General features: G+C 24.2%; 2 protein-coding genes across 5 annotated transcripts in view; both read right to left on the bottom strand.

Moving 5' to 3' along the window:
* Nucleotides 1-1,366: 1,366 nt before the first annotated feature.
* On the bottom strand, nucleotides 1,367-4,157 carry LOC126893814 (chromatin accessibility complex protein 1). Of its 2 annotated transcripts, none has more exons than XM_050664332.1 (4): nucleotides 3,854-4,157; nucleotides 3,613-3,779; nucleotides 2,281-2,401; nucleotides 1,367-1,620 (listed from the first exon to the last, which is right to left on the bottom strand). In XM_050664332.1, exons 1-4 carry the CDS (start codon nucleotides 3,867-3,869, stop codon nucleotides 1,481-1,483), a joined length of 444 nt encoding a protein of 147 aa, XP_050520289.1. In that variant the 5' UTR covers nucleotides 3,870-4,157; the 3' UTR covers nucleotides 1,367-1,480. The 2 variants fall into 2 exon arrangements, with proteins under 2 accessions (XP_050520289.1, XP_050520290.1); XM_050664333.1 differs by having other exon boundaries at nucleotides 3,613-3,796; nucleotides 3,854-4,153.
* A 6,612-nt stretch (nucleotides 4,158-10,769) lies between these two features.
* The window catches only part of LOC126893778 (guanine nucleotide-binding protein G(I)/G(S)/G(T) subunit beta-1), a 27,266-nt gene continuing 18,209 nt past the window's right edge, over nucleotides 10,770-19,826 (bottom strand). For all 3 annotated transcript variants that reach the window (XM_050664268.1, XM_050664266.1, XM_050664267.1), the window contains exons 3-9: nucleotides 14,875-15,020; nucleotides 14,565-14,735; nucleotides 14,374-14,496; nucleotides 14,171-14,300; nucleotides 14,028-14,099; nucleotides 13,734-13,950; nucleotides 10,770-12,030 (exon numbers count right to left, since the gene is read on the bottom strand). In XM_050664268.1, coding sequence (XP_050520225.1) covers nucleotides 11,924-12,030; nucleotides 13,734-13,950; nucleotides 14,028-14,099; nucleotides 14,171-14,300; nucleotides 14,374-14,496; nucleotides 14,565-14,735; nucleotides 14,875-15,020 — 966 coding nt within the window. In that variant the 3' untranslated portion in view covers nucleotides 10,770-11,923. The remainder of the gene's footprint in view (nucleotides 12,031-13,733; nucleotides 13,951-14,027; nucleotides 14,100-14,170; nucleotides 14,301-14,373; nucleotides 14,497-14,564; nucleotides 14,736-14,874; nucleotides 15,021-19,826) is intronic.

Raw genomic sequence — 19,826 nt, 5'->3', positions numbered from 1 at the left:
AAATATCTCACGGCTGAAGTATTGAATGAGGTATTAGACTCAGATAGCGTATTGGGTGATTTACCCAATAATGTAACGTTAGATGAAGTGGCGTTGCAAATAGCTGTACAATACGGACAAGCTATAACAATTTACTTAGAACGTTTTGACGGAATTATTGTACCAATAGTAGTAAGTATTATTTTGAAAAAAAAATTTTTTTAATTCTTTCTGGCGCACTTGCCCTTAAAACAAACAAAATTTCTATGCTACTAGATATTCCTACAATTAAGTTACACAAACTTGGATTCCTTCAAAGTGTCTAAAACTAAATTTATAAATGTATATTAATTCGTTCATTATGTAACCTAGAACAAAATTATTATCAATAAATTATTTAGATTTCCCACATAATCTTCACATACATCAGCCGCCTCATATTGCATTCAATAAATAACATTCCTTCATATCTTTTTTGGTCTTCCTTTACCTCTTTTCCTTTAACATTCATTTCCATAATTAGCTAGGATATACTTTTTCGGGGGAGGGAGATATTTTAAAAGTCCTCTTTCAATAAGCTTATTGGATAGACACTAATATATGTAAAATCTTTTGCTAAAAATATTTATATTTAATAACAATTAAAACTTATTTCATTTTTTTAAGGGAAGGTTTATCCTTTTTTTAACATAACGGTGTCCACAACCAATAATTTATATTGTTGACCGCTAAATAAGGCGACCTGGGAAAATAAATATGAATGACTTATCGGTATTGATCCCTCCCAAAATGTCAATTTTAATTATCATAATTGTGATTAATAAACCACAAATATTATAATCATTTATATTTAACGACATATTAAATCAAATTAAAGTATTAATTAAATTTCGTCTATGGTAGCAACACTTGCTACTATAGCTATTCATTATGTGAGGAGCAAATCATGTTCATACTGCAGGGCATTAAAATGCTTACTTAAAAGTCAGGCAAAATATATCATACATTAAATTTAATTATATTAAAATCTTATTAAATTTTCATCCTCCTTCAGAAAATGTATCTACCTCGAGGAAAAATTATTAACTAAATTCTAATTTTTACAAAATTTAACTCTTGATAGATTCAACAAAAAGGAGCAAAAATTTCAGATTTAAAAAAAAGTATTGAACGTAAAATGTCACTACATTTGCAAAGATCGGGAGAGAAGACAACTATAAGCTGGCGAAATATCTGGAAAACTTACTGGTTAAGTTGTGAAGGGGTAAAAATGAAATCTGATAATGAATTAATCATTAATTATGTAAAAAACAATTCAAAAATTATATTTGTAAAAAGATTTAGAGAAAAAAATTTAGATAATAGACAATAAATATACTACAAAAAATAATTAATTGAGTTTGTATTTAATATTGTAAATAGATGAAGTTAAAAAACAGTTTTATATTACAATAATAAAGAACACTTCATATTACAATACAATGTTATTTAAAGTAATTTATTAGTTTTCTGATGAAAGTGATGTTGATGAAGAAGAATGAGATGTTTGTGAACTATTATCATTATCATCGCCCTCTTCAGATGACTCTTTACCAACTAATTTATAGTATTCTGCCATAGTAATTTTTTTTGGTAATACTTCTACAAAATAAATAAATATTTTAAAATATTAATGATCAATAATAATTTTATTATATTTTGATTTTAAAACATAACAAAAATAAAACTTTTTCATTATACTTTTGTAATATTATGGACATTGATTTATATTTAAATAAAATAAGTACATTTAAAAATCAATAGAATGATATATATTTTTTACATATATTACACACAACTAGTATATATTAATTTATAATGGGAAAGCTATGTGGGTAAAAAGTGTTTACAAATTTGCCCTTGAAACAACTATCTGGGTATTAAAGTATTTAGTCATGGACTTTAGTTAATGACCATCATAACTTTTTTAGTACGCTTCATTATATTTAATTCTATAAATTAAAATTAATTTTATCAGTTTTAACCACAGCAATTATTTTTAGACACACAATTTCTATAAAGTAATTATGATTCATATGATATATAGTTAGAAAAAATTTAAATAGCCCAAGGATTAAATTATTTATTAAAAATGATTTTATTCTTTATTAGATTTAATAAAATAGTAAACTATATTGAAATTAATTTTTTTTTTAAGAAAAATAAAACAACATTAAGATTTATATTAATATTCTTGACGGATTATTTAATACATTTTTTTCTTATTTATGTTTTAAACAAAATATAAAGATAAATTTTTACCACGTAAAAAATACATGTTTTCATTTTCTTCTACAGCCCTAGCAAGATCATTGTATTCTAGATTTTTTTGTGTTCTCTGGCCTCTCAATGCATCTAGTGCTAATTTCTGAATAAATAACTCCTAAAATAAGAAAAAAATTATTTATATTTTTAGATAGAGTTGTAAATCCATTACACTAAGCTTGAAAGGACATTAAATAAAAATAAAATGTTGACATAAAAAAAAAATGGTTATAATTGAGATGATAACATAGGAAATGTACAAAGTTATAAAAATTAAATTTTAAAGGTTAAGGGAAAAACTGTTAATCTAAATAATGTAGACTAATGACATGAGTCTTTAGTTTTTAAAATAATTTTTTTCTACACTTAAGTTTAATATAATTTTTCCACTAGACTATAAGGATATATATTTATTATATTTTCCATAAAAACAAACATTTTTTTTTTTTTTTAATTCGGTACCTTTCCAATGTCTATGTCTCAATTATTATAGTTAATATTCAAAAATAAATAATTTTTATAGTAGTATTAAAAATTAAAAATTTATACCCCCTAAAAGTTGTAATAAGCTCTCAATAATTGAAGAATGTGAAAAAAACCAATGGTAATTTAATTATACTTAAATAAATTCCCTAGTTTTTTAAAAAGCTATTTCATATATATATAGTTTATATTTTGTATCTATAATTTTAGTATTCAACTAATAGGAAATGCAAAAAAGTTTAATATTATTTTATCGTGCTTTATATATACATAAAAAAAAACATAAATTTGAGAAACTGATGATTGCGTAAGAAATCTTTTAACAAATCTTATAAAACACAAGAAATATTGACTGTTCAATGAAGGATCTGGGATAATAATCTCAGGAACTAGATTTTTCAGTTTTATAATTTTTCTGATATTTAGTTTAATATTATATTTTAAGCTAAATATAATAAAAAATAAAGAAAAAAATATTTTTATATTAGTAATTCATAAACTCATATTTCTTATGTATTTTAGGCTTCAAAATAAATTTTTTTAATCTAATTTTTGGTCAGTTCAGAAGTATTTTTTAATTATTTGCTGTTATTTTAATTTTATTTTCACTATATTTATATATGTTTACTTTAATATTTTACTTAATTTATTGCGATTTTATTAGAAAAATGTAATACCTTAATGATTAAGTTAGTGTAATATAACGTATATTGTTCATAATATTCTATAGTTAAGTAAGAATATATATAAATATATAAACAATAATAATAATAAACAAGAAGATAATTATATAATTAATAATTTAAATAAGATATTGTTTAAAAAATAGATTACTGAAATACTTACTGTAGCTTTAGTAACAACATGTAAAGAAGGAAGTCCAATATTTTCAATATCCGGAGTACTTTTCATAATTGTTCTAACTCTAGATATAGGTAAGTGCATGTCTTTAGATTTAGGAGTCTTTATTTTATCTTTGCTTAAATCTAATTGATCTGTTGATAGATTAGATGCTAAAATAAATAAACATCTATATAAATAAATTAAATACCTTAAGAAAAATATTTGGAGAAATTAATTTACTTACTATTTAAAGATGACATATTTATTAATTTATCTTAAACAATACAATACAAATTATGTAAATGTTAGAAAATTACTTAAAAACACATTTTTCAAGGAATTGTCTGTAGGTACTAAATATTTATACGATACGGTTGGTTAAATAAATAATTGTACGCACTGCAAGATTATTTTATTAATTTCATTTATATTTGGTATAACTTCTAAAAGATAATAAATTAAAATTAAAATTACAGTAAACTTAGTAATTATTCTCAATAATTATACAAAATAAAAATAATGTGATAATAATAACGGTAGTCATAATGATAATGGAGCACAACAAACAAAAAGTAAGGATTAGCGCAGACTATGTTCATATAGTCTGCGATGCAGAGAAGATATCTTATCTACGTTGTAAATTTAGTAAAAATACTTTTTTTTTTAACCGTAGCACAGACTACATTGTCTGTGATAATAAGGCCAGGAAACTATTTAAACTTAATGTATTGGTGAGAGCGAATTTCATCTTTAATCGATTCCGTTAGTGGTTTTCATATTTAATACTATTGTCTAATTTAGATTTTCTTATATACATTAGGATGTCATTATTTTATTTCAAAAAATCTTTTGCCTCATCCCCTAAAATTGTTAATTTACATATAAAAGTAAACCAAAAAAAAATTAACCTTTTTTCAGGGAAAATTTTCAGATTTTACCTATTGCCTTTACTTTTGAGTTGAAAATTGGACAATATGGTTTAAAAAATCACCAGAAGAAAAAAATTTTATTATAAATTATACATGTTTTTAGTAAATAAGGTACTTACAACTCTTTAAATGTTTGCTTAATATAAGCAAAGCGTATAAAAAAACAAACGTTTTCATAAAAATCCGAGATTAATTTCAGTATTATTATGTAAATGTAAATCAATGACTTAAATTTATTTCACTTTTACCATATATAACATAGTTATTTTTAAAAGCTTTTATAATTCTATCATAAATATACTATATTTATTAAATTAGTGAATACCGTCAGTCGTTACTTGTTTTAATAATGCTGATGAAGTTATTCTCTGAAATTACCGACATTCATTAGGATAATTATGTTTTTAGGTATCGCCTAACTTATACATGTATTGCAACTACAATACATTTATATAAGGATCTGCGCCACTGTATAGAATAAACTTTTCATTTAACTGAAGTATGCACAGTTAGTATAGTGTAAACAGCGATGATACATGAAGGAATCATTGTTAATATTATTTGCTATAAATTATGGTGAACACAGTGGTTAAAGTGAGGGTGACGGAGTCCTCTTTCTTATTTGAAGTTCAATCTAGCGTCCCCTTTAAGTCGAATCCCAAAATTCCGGGGTGACGCTTTAATTTTAAGCACTGAAGAGTGAAAAACAATAATATAAAAAAATTATTCAAATGTGTCAACATTTCAAAATTGTTAAAAAAAACCCAGCACAGTGGTGACGTGGCATAGTTGGGTCAAGTATAATGATATCTTACAGCGATTAAAATCACTATCAAAAAAAACGCTTCGATGCAAATCTTTAGACAGTGTTTAATTTTAAAAATTGGTGCATTATTCCAAAAAGCTACATGATCTCCTATTTCCTTATTTATATCCTGATTAAGATAAAGTATGACAAATGAAAAAGGGATATAATATTATTTCTCTTAAAAAAATTGTGTTGATCCATACACTTGTCAATAAGTTATAGCATTATAAAGTTAAAAATGTAAAAAATAAAATCGAGAATTTTCACACAAAAATAGCATTTGGTAGCCATTTTCACCGTGAAAACAAAATAAAGTTCGACATTTTTTTTTTCCATAATAAAGTTCATTATATTAGCTTTAATTTAAGATATATATAAAAGTGTCAGACTTTCCGGAACACTTTCAAAAGTTAAGTGTAAAAGTAAATTTTTTATGAAAAAGTTGACATTTTGAATCCTCCCTGTAGGCAGGTAAAGGGTCAGATTTATAAAAAAATTTATAAAATAATAAGAAAAGACATCAAGCATCTATAAAAAAAAATTATATTGATTAGTTCATTTTTGAAAAAGTTACGGCAGTTTTAAGTAAAAAAAATTTCGAAAATTATGATTTTTAAATTTGTGACTTTTTTAGAGATTTCCCCCATTTACGGGAAACGAGGGAAATTGTTCAATTTTTGAGGGTAATGTCTTCGACTAGATACGATTTGTGATCTTTTGACATATCGTTGAAAGAAATCGGTTTGGTAAAAGCTGAGAAAAAGTGGTAAGAAACAAAAAACACATTATAGTAAAACCAATACCTTCTCAGCTTCGCATCAAAGCTAAAATAATTGTAAAACTTAAATTATAAAATTGATGAGAATTTTATGATACGACAATGGTAATATAAGTACTTGTTTGTTTTTGTATTATTCAAAAGTTTAATTAATTAATTCTTTAATGTAAGCTTAAAAAATGTAATTAATATGTATGACTACATGTGAAGCTAAAGAGACTTATTATATTAAGGGTTATAAAGTTATAGAAATAAAAATTTAAGATGATGTAAACATTTGTTATATTAATAGACCTACCAAGGTTGTTGATATATTTTTAATTTGTTGAATACTTTATAAATTATATTACTATATTTGACATTTCATTTTTTTGTATGTAGATACCTATATTGGTTACTGTCAATATTAGCTTCGATACGATGCTGAAAAGGTGATATTTTCAAAACTTGTTTCTGTTATAGTTTAATAATTAAAATTTTAATACTGACTTTGTGATGTTTTGTTTAATATTCATTTCATTTCACTCCTCATTTTCCACTTTAACCACTGAGTAATCATACATTTTTACTATTATGCGAAATAATATATATGAGCCGTAACGTCTTGTAGTTTATCATTTTTAAGAAATATCTAAATTTACATGAAATTGTTAAACTTAATTGAAATATTAATGAAGCCTTTTCTTGGATTTATCATTTTATTACGTACCCTAACTTGTTTCAACACCTGACCGTACAACACTTTTTAATTTTTCTTTAAAGGATTTGTTTACAACACTGGCATACGCAATATTGGTTGAATTCCTCTCAAAATTTATAAGCTAAGCGATAGTTTTGGATGATAAACAATAAATAATAATAATAAAAAAGATCATATCATACTAGAAATATTTCCACAATAAAGTAATCGAAAACAGGAATTTTTGTGAGCGAACAATATGGGCAGTGTCACATCTAATTTTCTTTAAATTTCAAACCCTCCCAATTTAATTTCTGTATACGCCACTGATTTACAATTATCAATAACAAATAATATCAAAATTATATATTTAAATTTTAAAATTGTATTAAAAAATATGTATAACTAAACGGGTTTATATCTACAAAAATTAACATTTTAAATAGTAATAATACAAATAAGAAAAACTTAATTGTTAGTGCTGTTATTAACATTTATTTGACAAGTGAGTCACGAAAATGACAAATATTTTACGTTACTTTCTTTTTTGAATAATTAATAGATTTTTAGTATACAATTTTAACATAACAAATAAAATTTATGTAATTAAAAAAAATTCAACATTATTATTACGATTTTTGCAGCCCACTAAAAGGCCATAAAGGTCTTCCTATCCCTTATGGGTGGTTTCTTAACCATGGAACTCCGGAATGGATGGTAACTCCGTTAGCAGAGAGAAGGATGACAACTCTAATTATTAAAAAATTAAAGAAAAAAATTATAAATTTTGTAGTTCATATCAAGTACAGTTTTAATGGGAAAAAGTATAACCGGTTTGAATAAATAATAAAATACGAAATGAACTTATTAAATAAAAAAAATATCATATTATCCGTGGATTTCCACTTTTTCTTGTTAAGCAATCATCTAAATTAAAAATATAATACATCATGGGACACCGATGAAATTTCAATACGATTTGGTAGGTAATACTCAAGTGACATTTTTTTCAATTTTGAGTTCATAGTTTAAGAGAATATGCGAAATCAAATGATCAATTAAATTGTATAAGAATTATGTGATAAATACTGTGATCACATTTATTTTTTATTTAAAAATTTGGAGTGAAAGAATCAGAAAAACCCACATTCATTGAAAATTTTAGTTTTTGATTTTGCTATTTAAGATCCTACTGAATATCACCTTACTACTCGTGATACACATTAAACCAACACCTTGTAAATGTTGTTGAGTAAATTTTATGTATTTAATACAGTAATAATAGTTTTCATGTTTTCAAAGACTACTAAAAGCTTTTCAAAAAAAAAATTAACAAAAATAACAAGCTAAAAATATTACTTTTTAAGTGATCCTCATCTCTAAATATAAAGGTATCTAATCATATTCTGAAATCATTAATGAATTGTATAGTACACTCTCTAGCATGGGGAAAATAAGTAATTAAATCTATTTTATATTATCAGGGCATTTGAAATGGATTAGCTAGAATTTTTAAGAATTTTGATATCAATTAAGTAACACCTAAAAGTAATAATTTAAGAGATTTATTAGGTAACCTCAAAGTAAAAGGGAGGAAATCGGGCATTTATAAAATACAATGTGAAAGTTGTAATAAATATTACGTAGGACAAACAAAAAGAAATATAGGGGTCAGGTTTAAAGAACACTTAAGAAATATTAAAAATCAAGAAGTAGATAAATCTCCGGTGGCTGAACATTTATTGACACATAATCACTCTATTAAAACCATAAAATTAATTATAAACGTAAATAATTACAAAGAACTTAATATAAGGAAGGCAATAGAAATGTTTAAAAATAAAAACAATTTAATTAATGGCGATCTTGACCAACTGATAAATTCATTATTAAACTTGTGTAAACTGGCTAAAGTAATATTACATAATGATAACGACACTAGGGGTATATAAGGTGGTTTTTACGGTCAGAATGCATATAAAAGTACACTAACATACTGCCATGTGTTGTTTATAATGGAAACATTGTTTACAAAATACGTTTTTTTAGTCATTTTTATTTTGTGCCTTTTTAAGTTAAATATTTTTTATATATTTCTTGTTTTATATTAATATTTTTAAAATAATTTTAATAAAATTAAATTAAAAATTGACATTTAAAAAGAAATTCTTTCAACATTGATATATATATATATATATGTATATAGATAATTGTCTAATTATTTCATTACACAATTAATATATAAATGAAAATATTTTCTTTTCTCAAATATAATTAACATTTGTATAAGTTAAATTTTTATGAAGATATTATTTTAGATAGTTGAATCTTTACTTAATAATTTTTAGTAAGTCTAGTATAAAAAAAAGAACACAATTTTTGAATATGTTAAATATTTATTTCATTTTGACCAATGACAAACTTATTACACTTATATTAAAAAATAATAATTATAATAATAAATAAACGCAATAGCAATAAAAAAAAGGAAATAACAAAAATTCAAGACACTATAAACTACTTGGTTTTAGTGTTTTTCCTTTTGGCAATAAATTAAAATTATTAATGATAACTTATAGTTAATATGATTAGAAATTCGACAAAAACAGCGATATTCATTTACTGCATTGTATTTTATTTTTTATTTACTTAATTTTATCGTACAACAATAATTTTAAGACCTTATATTTAATCAAGACCTAAGTTGTAATATTTTATAAATATTAATTTTATAATTATAGTAAAGTATCTAATATTATACAGTGAGTGACATCAAACTGTTGCCGAAATAAAATCATAATTATAATTGTAAAGTATGTAATTTATATTATATATATATATATATACACAATAATTTTAGATGGTATGTTGTAAACCTATTGATAATTTTTTAGTTATAAAATAAATGAACTATAGAAAAATTCATAAAAATGACTGCAACACACACTCAAAAATTAACAAAATAAAAGTAAAACACAAAATCATTATAATAATTTATTTGATTTTCTAAGTACTGGATGTATTAAAATTTTTACAAAATGTTTAGTTAAGCAAAAAATTATTCTCTAAATGTGATAATTTGTACAATCTATTAATAGTTTTACCAATACACATGTACATATATAAAATGTATAAATATACATGCATATAAATAAATAGACATTTATGTAAAAATACTTAATTGTTAGTCATTAAAGCTAAACAAAAGCATAACTGATACTTTTCTTCAGTTTGCATATTCACGAATTTTATTTTACATATATTTTAAATAAATTAGAAAAAATTTGTGTTGACATATTAAATAAGAGTTAATGCATTACACAACATAGACGCTTTGCATAATAATGTAATAATAAAATTAATTTTAGAAACCAACATTATAAGTCTTTGGAAAAATCATTACATGATGAATACAAATAATTACTTATCAACCAGAAAATATGTAATTAAATTAAGTAAACATATGGTTTTTTATGAATTTTGAGTAATAGACGACTGAAATTAAGTTTAAATTTAAATTAGTTTTTGACAAAATAACCTTAAAAATAATCTATACTCAAACAAAAACAAAGAACAGATATTAAATTAAATTTGATTGATATTAGTTTAATTTAGTCATTAAAAAAAGATAAAGAGATGGTAAATTGATAATAACTGATATTAATCATTTTTCAATTACATACTAATATGATTTCTGAGAAATTTATGTTACATATATTTTTATTATTTAAAACAAATTAAACAGTATTTAGTTTAGAATGAATATTGCGCTAACATGTAATTAAAATTGATTGTACAAAAATGTTTACCCATGACATTTGGCAACAATTAGGGAGTGTTTGATTCAATAGCATAGTGGTTTATATAAAGTAACAATAGTGTAAATATAATTTTTAATTTAACACTAGTAATCAATCTTTGATAATTAAAAAAAAACTCACGCCCATATGTTGTTAACAGTTTAAAAAAATGTTTTCATAAAATAGAAAAAAGGTTATACAGTATGTGCACTTTAAAATAAAAATAAAATAATTTATATATAGTAATAATTAACAGAAAAAAGATGAGAGTTAAATTTAAATTTATGTTTTAATTAATTATTACAACCCTAATGAAGGCCGTCCGTGGTGTTATAATAATTTTATATATTCTATCTTTAAAGAGGCATATTTCCAACTTAATATACATACTTAAACAGGATAAAGTACTTAATACAATATTGTGCTAAATGTACAACCTTGGAATTCATTATGTTTTCTATACTGTCAACATATAAATTAAATCCATCATACATACATTATATAGATTTCACATTAAAGTATAAATCCATCACTCAAGTATAATTTTGAAATTCGTGAAAAATCTCAATCGGTCAGATTATTAAAAATAAACGCATAGTTCAGATTATAATTGTTGTTCATATTAAAAACTAAATGTTAAAATAATATAATATACACAATTTTATTATTTACTAAATATTTACAAGGAAATATATGTATACAAGATAGTATTCTAGTTTACTATTTTTAATTAAACACTTTAAAAAATATGTAGACGAATATAATATAATAATAAATCAATTTAATTATTATAAATATTGTTATACATTGATACATCTCAACACATTATTATATATTTAAATAATTTAATTTACTTTTTACCCATTTTTATTTTGAAATAATTTATTCTATGTTTTGATATTTTAACAGTAAATAATAAATATTGATTAATGGTTTTTTTTAATTTGTACCTAAACTTTTTTTATTTTTATTTATTTACGGTTTCATATATTTTAATTTGTTTCGAATTACCACAATTTGAATTTAATTATGGTTGTTTTTTGAGCACCTATACAAATTAATGAACATTTGTTCAAGAATTAAAATACAAGACGGAAGACCTTCAAGTTGGGTGTTATTTTCTCTTATTTAATTAAATAGTTTTAAAGACAGCTTGTTAAAAACAAAAAAGTATACAATGCGTGAGTGGTCCCCCTTTAAGAAATAATAATATTTGAACTGTGATCTGTACATTACTGTAGATTTCAATTTGTTATGATTTAAAAAGTTTTTTTTGTAAATGTTTAGATCGTCTGGTATTAGCATCATTAAAAATCAAACTTAATTCCAAATACGTAAGAAGCTATCCCATGAACCTGTTGCAACAGCCATACCATCTTCAGTAACACCTAAGCAGCTAACACGGTTATCATGGCCAGCTAAAATACCTAAAATAATATAAATTATACTTATAATTAAGATTATTAATTTTTTAAAAATTAAATATTCATATATTATTCTTTTAAACACTTAAAAGATATTTAAATGAATATATTAAGATAAGATATTTTACACCACACCCTCAAGGAATTAATACCTCGTAAATTGAACATTTAATAATAAATTCATGGTAAAATTTTAATTAAAAAACAAAGAAATAAATAAATAGGGATCATTTTTAAATAAATATTAACTATATTTGGGTTATTTGAATCTTATAAATAGTTTTAAAATTGTACATGGCAATGATTCATTACTAACCACTTTTACCTGGTAATTTGTAAATATTATTTCTTAGTAACACAAATAAACTAAAATACTGTTTAACAGCTTTAAAAGTTAAAATATAAATTAATAAATAAATGGCTCATGCAAATTTAACTGTAAAAGATGATCTAAATTATAAAATTCGGTGTATTAAAGAACAAAAAGTTTTGGATGAATGGCCATTTAAATGGGGCTGGATTTTAGATGAATACAAGTAAGTGTTAATAATCATTCCCAAGATCAAATCATATTTCTAATGTTAATCATAGAATGAGAAATAAAAAATTAGCAATAATAAAAAAGGAAGGAAACCTTAGGAAAGGTATTCCCAACCAAGATTCGCGAACTGTTTTACCATTTCCAATTACAACCCAAAAAGAAGTAATTAAGATATTATCTATATGATTAAATTTTTATATCTAATAATGATTTAAAAAATAATAATGAAATAAACTATTTGAAGAAATATTATTATGAACTACAGGGAATCTAAATAATATTTTAGTTATATCATTGATAAGATATAATTAATATAAAGAATAAATGAAACTTTGGTACTTCTGTCCTCTCCTGACAAAAAATGCTAGCCCAGTCTGGATAGAATTAGACTTTCTTGATTTAAAAAAATATATTTTACTTAAATTGTAATAATTCAAACATTTTTGAAAGTACCCAATGTTTCCATGGCATGTTTATGATAAAACAAATATGCAATGATAAGAATTATCAGAAAGATAAAAATTATTCCACTTACTTAAAACATTAAATATTTAAAAAAAAAATAGGAAATCATTTTCAGATATCAAATATTCTATTGTCTACTTATTAGTTCTATATTGTATTATAGCGATAAAAATGTATTTACTATAAAACTGAATAAATATAATTATTTGTAAAACTAATTGTAATATTTAGCTGTAAGATTATTTACTATAATCTTGTTGTTGATTTAAGTTTTATAATTAATGGGAATAAATCAATATTTATACTAACTTAATATTTAAAAATGTTTATTATAGTAAAAAATCCACAATTTTCAACTTTATAACTGAAATTCAAAAATCTAAGCATTTCACTTAAAATATATCATTAATACATAGAAATATTTGTTTAAAAATGCATAATTCTCAAAAATAATTTAAAAAACTGTTTTTTTTTTTTTAAGATAGGTTGGTTAGTTGACAAAAAACAATTTCAACTGGAAATTTATAAAGTGTAAAATGTATTTAACATTTTCTATAATAAAGATTTAAAAGATATAAAAGCTTTATAATAAATATAAATAAAATAATATTTTGATTCTATATTATTTATGTAATATTTTTTTAATGCCATTTTTATTATTTGATAAAACTATATATAATTAAATATTGTAAATAATTACCAGCACGTTCAGCCTTCATTGAATCCCAAACATTACAATTAAAATCATCATAACCAGCTAACAATAATCTTCCTGATTTTGAAAATGATACTGAAGTTATACCACATATTATGTTATCGTGAGAATACATAGCTAGTTCCTGATCTGATCTTATGTCAAATAGACGACAAGTAGCATCATCTGAGCCAGTAGCAAATGCATAACCATTTGGGAAAAACTAAAAGAAATATTTTTTGATAAGAAAATGAAAAAAATAACTTTTTGTTTCTAAATTATAAAAAATTATGTATTTACTGTAACAGCATTAATATCAGATTCATGTCCAGGGAATGTTTGTTTACATGTCCCATCACGAACATCCCATAACTAAAAAAGGATTTATATTATTCAAAAGTAAAATATTAAATTAATATATAAATTTATAAATAAATAAATACTTTGGCAGAAGCGTCACAAGCTCCTGATACAAATGTCCGCATATCAGGTGACATTGAGAGTGACATAACATCCCCAGTATGACCAATGAATGATGAACACTGTTGGCCAGTTTCAATGTCCCACAATGCGCTGTTTGATTATATTAAAAATAAGTTATAAATTATTAAACAGATAATGATTTTAAAGACCATACAAAACTTACCAAGACATATCTCCAGAACTAGTGACAATTTGGTTATCATCGAGGAATCTACAACATGATAAGTAACCTGTGTGCCCTGGCAGTTCTCGGCTAACTCTTACATTACCTTCTCTTGTTTTTAAACTAAAACCAAATTAAATTATTAAAGTTAAAATATTATAATAGTTGAAAATAATTTATCAAAAAAATACCTATAAATTGAACATATGTTGTCTAAGCCACCACAAGCAACAAAACTTCCAGATGGAGCATAAGCACATGTCATTACCCAACTAGATCTTAAAGGTATTGCATGGACTTTGTTAGTTGTATAACTGTCCCATACAATGAGCTTACCATCTTGGGAGGCTGATACTAAGTTTCTATAAATTTCAAATATTTATTAATTCATTTTTAAACAATACTAATTAAAAAAATTATTTTAAATTTAGAGTTCTTAGATTTTATAAAGCTTATTTAAATTTTTGATTTTTTAAGATTAATTTTTTTTTTTTTAAATACCTAGAGTCTGAACCCCAATGCATGGCGTATATTTTAGCAAGATGACCACGTAGTGTGCGTCTCGTTCGCATTTGTATTCGGCCAACCGGTTCCATACTGGTGGTTGCTTGTGCCAAACTAGTGTCACATGCTGCTTTTCTTGCATCCTGTAAATAATTTATATGATTAATTTAAATTATATATTAAAATGATAAAAAAGAAAAATTAGTCTGAAAATTATACATATATTTTTCATTTTTATTATCATATTAAACACAATTTTAATAATATAATATGATTACATTGTGAGACTGAAGATGACAGAATACCTTTTTATCAGATAAATCAAAGTTAGTTTTACTTTAGTCATAAGTAAAAACGTAGATATGGACAATTTAGTAATATAATATGTTGTCAAGATTTTGTTTCAAATAATATATATGTAATCTAATCTATACATACTCATATTACGCATTCTTATCAAACTTTAATTTTGGTTTTAACTTTTTTAAATGAGAAATTCAATTAAAGAACTATATGGGATAATTTTCAATTATTTAAAAATAACTAAAACGTACGTAATTGCATATGAGTATTGAAATAACATATATTTTGTCAATGGGCTGCGACAATCATGAAGACAAGATCAAAAAAAAAAGATCACGACTAAAAAATTTAATTGAATCAATTTTTGTGGATTATAAGCAATAGCCCAATTTATGTATCTCTCTATTTTCATTAATAAAAAAAAAGGATCAACGAATGTTTACAAAAAAAAAGATAACCGAAATCGTTTAATTTCGGCGTCAAAAATTGAAGAAAAGATATTCAGTCTTAGAATATTTGTAAAAATAGTCATTTTTAAATATTATATTTGAAAATAGGGATGCTAAAAAGCCTCTGAAATCTCATGAGTGTACAATATACTTTATATTCCTTTTTTCTCATAATTTCTAAAAAAAAGTTTAAACAGAAACTGGATTCCCTGTGTAACCTCATAATTCATGTAATTTTTAAACATAAGGTAATTAACAAGATCCAAGACTTTTAAAAAAACTTCAATATACAAATTATTTACCAAAATTTTCCTGGTGTAAATTATAATAAAAAAAAAACTTTAGCTTTGTACCTCAAATTTTGTAAATTCACATATTGGTTCATTTTCTGTTAACTCGATTAATAGATAAATCATTCTGATACAAAGGTTATGCTGATTTGGAAATAAAATTACCATAATACTATGTTAGTACAACCCAAAAATAGTCATGTTTATGGAAATAATCAATTCAAGTTAAGTTAAATAGAAACAATGCTGATAAGTTTAAAATTAAAATTAATAAAAATAGAAAAAAAATATATAAATTTAAATAGGTTGAAAACAAATTTATTCACTATTTAAATTAGTTTGAGGATCTAATAAAGTGTGATATTTTTTCTTTCTCGTTTTCTAATTTAGCAATAGTAGAACCAAAACATTACTCCTTCCTCTCTCAAATTTATAGTGTCATTTTAGTATCTATGATAAATATTTGTATCTAAATTTCCATTATAATCTAATGTGTACATATTGCATACACATAATCTACTATTTAGTCTATTTGAGAATTTTTCTCAAATCAAGAGCAGGTGAGAAAGCCGTATTAATAAAATCTTTTTCTATCACATTAATATTATTATATAAGTAATTGATATATTACATCAATGTTGTGTCTATATTATGTCAAACTTTAGGAGTATAATCATTTTTAATCAAGAAACATAAACTAGATTATAGTATGAATTTAATTATTTACATTTAAAACCCCACGTATGCAGCCAATAATTTCTATCGTATTATTAATTTTAGTTTGATGGTTATTTTCAGTTAATTATATAATTAACTGAAAAATGTTAAGTTAATCAACGAGTTAATGTCTACTTTGGGTATAACTAAGAATAATATTATTACTAGCATTTAAGCTTCATAATTAAAAACTATCGACAGTTTCTAACATAATTTTGTTAGAAAATGTTGACTAAAAACAAAATGATCAATCAAGATATCAGAAATATATCAGATCTAATAGCTATTCAGGTAAAATTTTTATGTATGTTAAAATTTGGGGGATGACTTTTTTAGTAGCCAACAAAATTGGGTCTTCTTTTTCCTCGCCTTTATCCCAACTACTTGGGGTCGACCACCCTTATACTAAACTTCCACTTGACACGATTTCTCAGATCATCTACACACACATCATATCGCATTCAATAACATCGCTCCATCTATTTTTTGGGTTTCCACTACCTATTCTTCGTTCAACAATCATTTCTATAACTGTTCTTACAGCTTCCGATTCTTCTCGCCTCATAACATGACCAAACCATCCAAGTCTATTTTTTCTCATTTTATCCACAATTGACGCTACACTTAAACGTTCGTTCCTTATCCTATCTTCTTTAGTCACTCCATTCATCAATCAAGACATTTTTATCTCTTCTACATTCATTTTTTGCTCGACAAAAGCCCACGAAACTTAGGTATTTTTTAAAAAAAAATATATCATTAATAAAAATTGAATTGTTAAGTGGTTCGTTTGCTTACCCCGGAAAAAGTGAAATAATACCACTGAACTTACCTATAGATCACTAATTAAAATTTTACTAAGTTCGTTACCAACAGATGTCAACAAAAGCAAAATAAAATAAGTATATTAATTTTATAAGACATGAATTTTTAAAATCTTTTATTATTTCAGAATACATATCTCATCCAAATAAACCTACAGATAACTCATAAAATGAATTGAAATGTAAAAAAGGAAATATCCTTTTATAATTATGTGTGATAATAAAAAAAGTACAATGCATGTCGTACTTAATAAAGTACAAAATACATTTTTAGTGTACTTTCATATTTCTTGAGGTTCATTAAAAATAAAAGCATACCAATTAAAAAAATAAATATTATTGAGTCATGGCTAAAATAGATGACTGAAATCTGGCTGGAAATTTAGTGGCGCTAAATAAGCCAGTGAAAATAATTTTACGTGTGGAAGTCAAACACGACAGCGGCGGCGCAACGCGTGACAACAACAACGGCGCGCCATATTGATCGGCGGACGGTGCGCGAGATAGTCGGGAACGGTGACCAGAGTGCAATGACGACGGTGACGTGAACCAAACAAGAGTAGGTAAAGTGAACGGAAAAACACCCTCTTCGTTAACCACCACAAACGAAAAACGAGGGGATAGGAGGAAACGAGACAGCCGGCCGGCTTTCGAGTAATACCTCCCTACTCTTTCCCATCAGTAAATGACGCTTCAACCAAATATTGATACTCAAAGTGAAAGAAGAGTAGGCTGTAAGAGCTTATAACTTGTTAACTTATGTCACCGTAACATCTTAACATGCCGAATATTTGATATTCAAGAAATGAACAAACAACACGCTCATATACACACTTTTTTATTACGTTGTAGTATAATTGTGGCCATCGGTACAAGCATTCAAATAAAAAATATTTAAAAACAAAATATCCGCAGTACAAAATTTTTCGCGTGTAAAGTACACGAAAAATACACAATGTAAATATTTAAATTACAGATTAAAAATATCTTATAGATTTGAACTGCTTAAGAATCAACAATGTATATCAACCTCTGTTTTTATCCAAAATATAAATAATTAACTTTCATTAGCAGTTACTAAAACATATTTAAATCAGGTTAAAAAAATAATGGCGCTTAAAATATTACAGGATATACTTGGCGATATGAAAACTTAATTTTTACATTTGTTCATGAACACATAAACCGATGTTATTGCTATTGCTACACTGGTTTTTTTTTAATGAAAGAGTATTACATTTTGTTGTTTAACTTAGCTATAATTAATTTTCTGCTGTTTGTTTATTATTATATTTTAAGATAATAAATAAAAAATTGATACAAGTTGGATCTTTTAATAACAATTGTTAAAATACGTTTCTTAATAAAAAGTGTTTCTTCGTCTACTACTATTAGATTTATTATATTGTATTAGTATGTATTATGAATATTAATACAATTTATTTTGAATCTCACACGGGTAGGTAACATTAATTAATATATAAAAATAAGGTCGGGTACACGATTTCGAGCGTAATGAAAAATGTCTTAGTCTTTGGAAATGGAATAACCCTCAAATTCAAAACTTAATTGTACAAATTATTTCCAAATTAGTTGATAAAAATATTGTAAATTCGTCGTCCATCTTAAAGTTGACCTGGAGATGCTCTTGACTGTAAAGGGAAGAGAAGTAATTCTCGTCTTGCAAGTATTTTTAGACATATACGGAACCACCAAAACTAATTGATCTATGGCGTTAAGATTTGAAAGACATATTGACTGTCTAAATACTACTAAATTTTGGATAAAATTTATGCACATTATTTGAAACATATATACAAATGTGACCGTTATTAGGATTTGCTAGGTCCCGTGCAAAAATAATCACAAACAATTTATAAGTTAATAAATGAATTTAGTATTATATACGCGAAACGTTTAATTAGATATAAAATAATATTAACAATAATGCATTATTGTAGTATAATTTTATAAGCCATATGGGGTTTATGAATTCAAACCCAAAATAACTTATACCAACTTATCGTACAGAGGGTACAACGTTACTCTAAAAACTTAAGATTAGTAAAATTGAAAATAATTATTATTTAAAATATAATGTTTAATCTCAATCAAGAATGAATAAAATTATTTTCTTAACTTTAACCTCATCTATGATAAATCAGAAGTATATAATTCAATTTATTTTGTTTTAATAAAGTATTAAAAACGTAAAAAAAAAACCCAGCAAAGGAAGGTCGCGGCACAGTGGTGACGTGGCATAGTTGGATCAAGTATAATGATATCTGACAGTGATTAAAATCACTATCAAAAAAAAAAGCTTCGATGCAAATCTTTAGATAGTGTTTAATTTTAAAAAATTGGTG

The sequence above is a fragment of the Daktulosphaira vitifoliae genome, unplaced genomic scaffold, assembly GCF_025091365.1.
Source record: "Daktulosphaira vitifoliae isolate Bord-2020 unplaced genomic scaffold, ASM2509136v1 Scaffold_1, whole genome shotgun sequence".
In the NCBI taxonomy this organism is placed as follows: Eukaryota; Metazoa; Arthropoda; class Insecta; order Hemiptera; family Phylloxeridae; genus Daktulosphaira; species Daktulosphaira vitifoliae.
The sequence above is the reverse complement of the archived record's forward strand: the minus strand, read 5'-3'. Positions and strand labels throughout refer to the sequence as shown.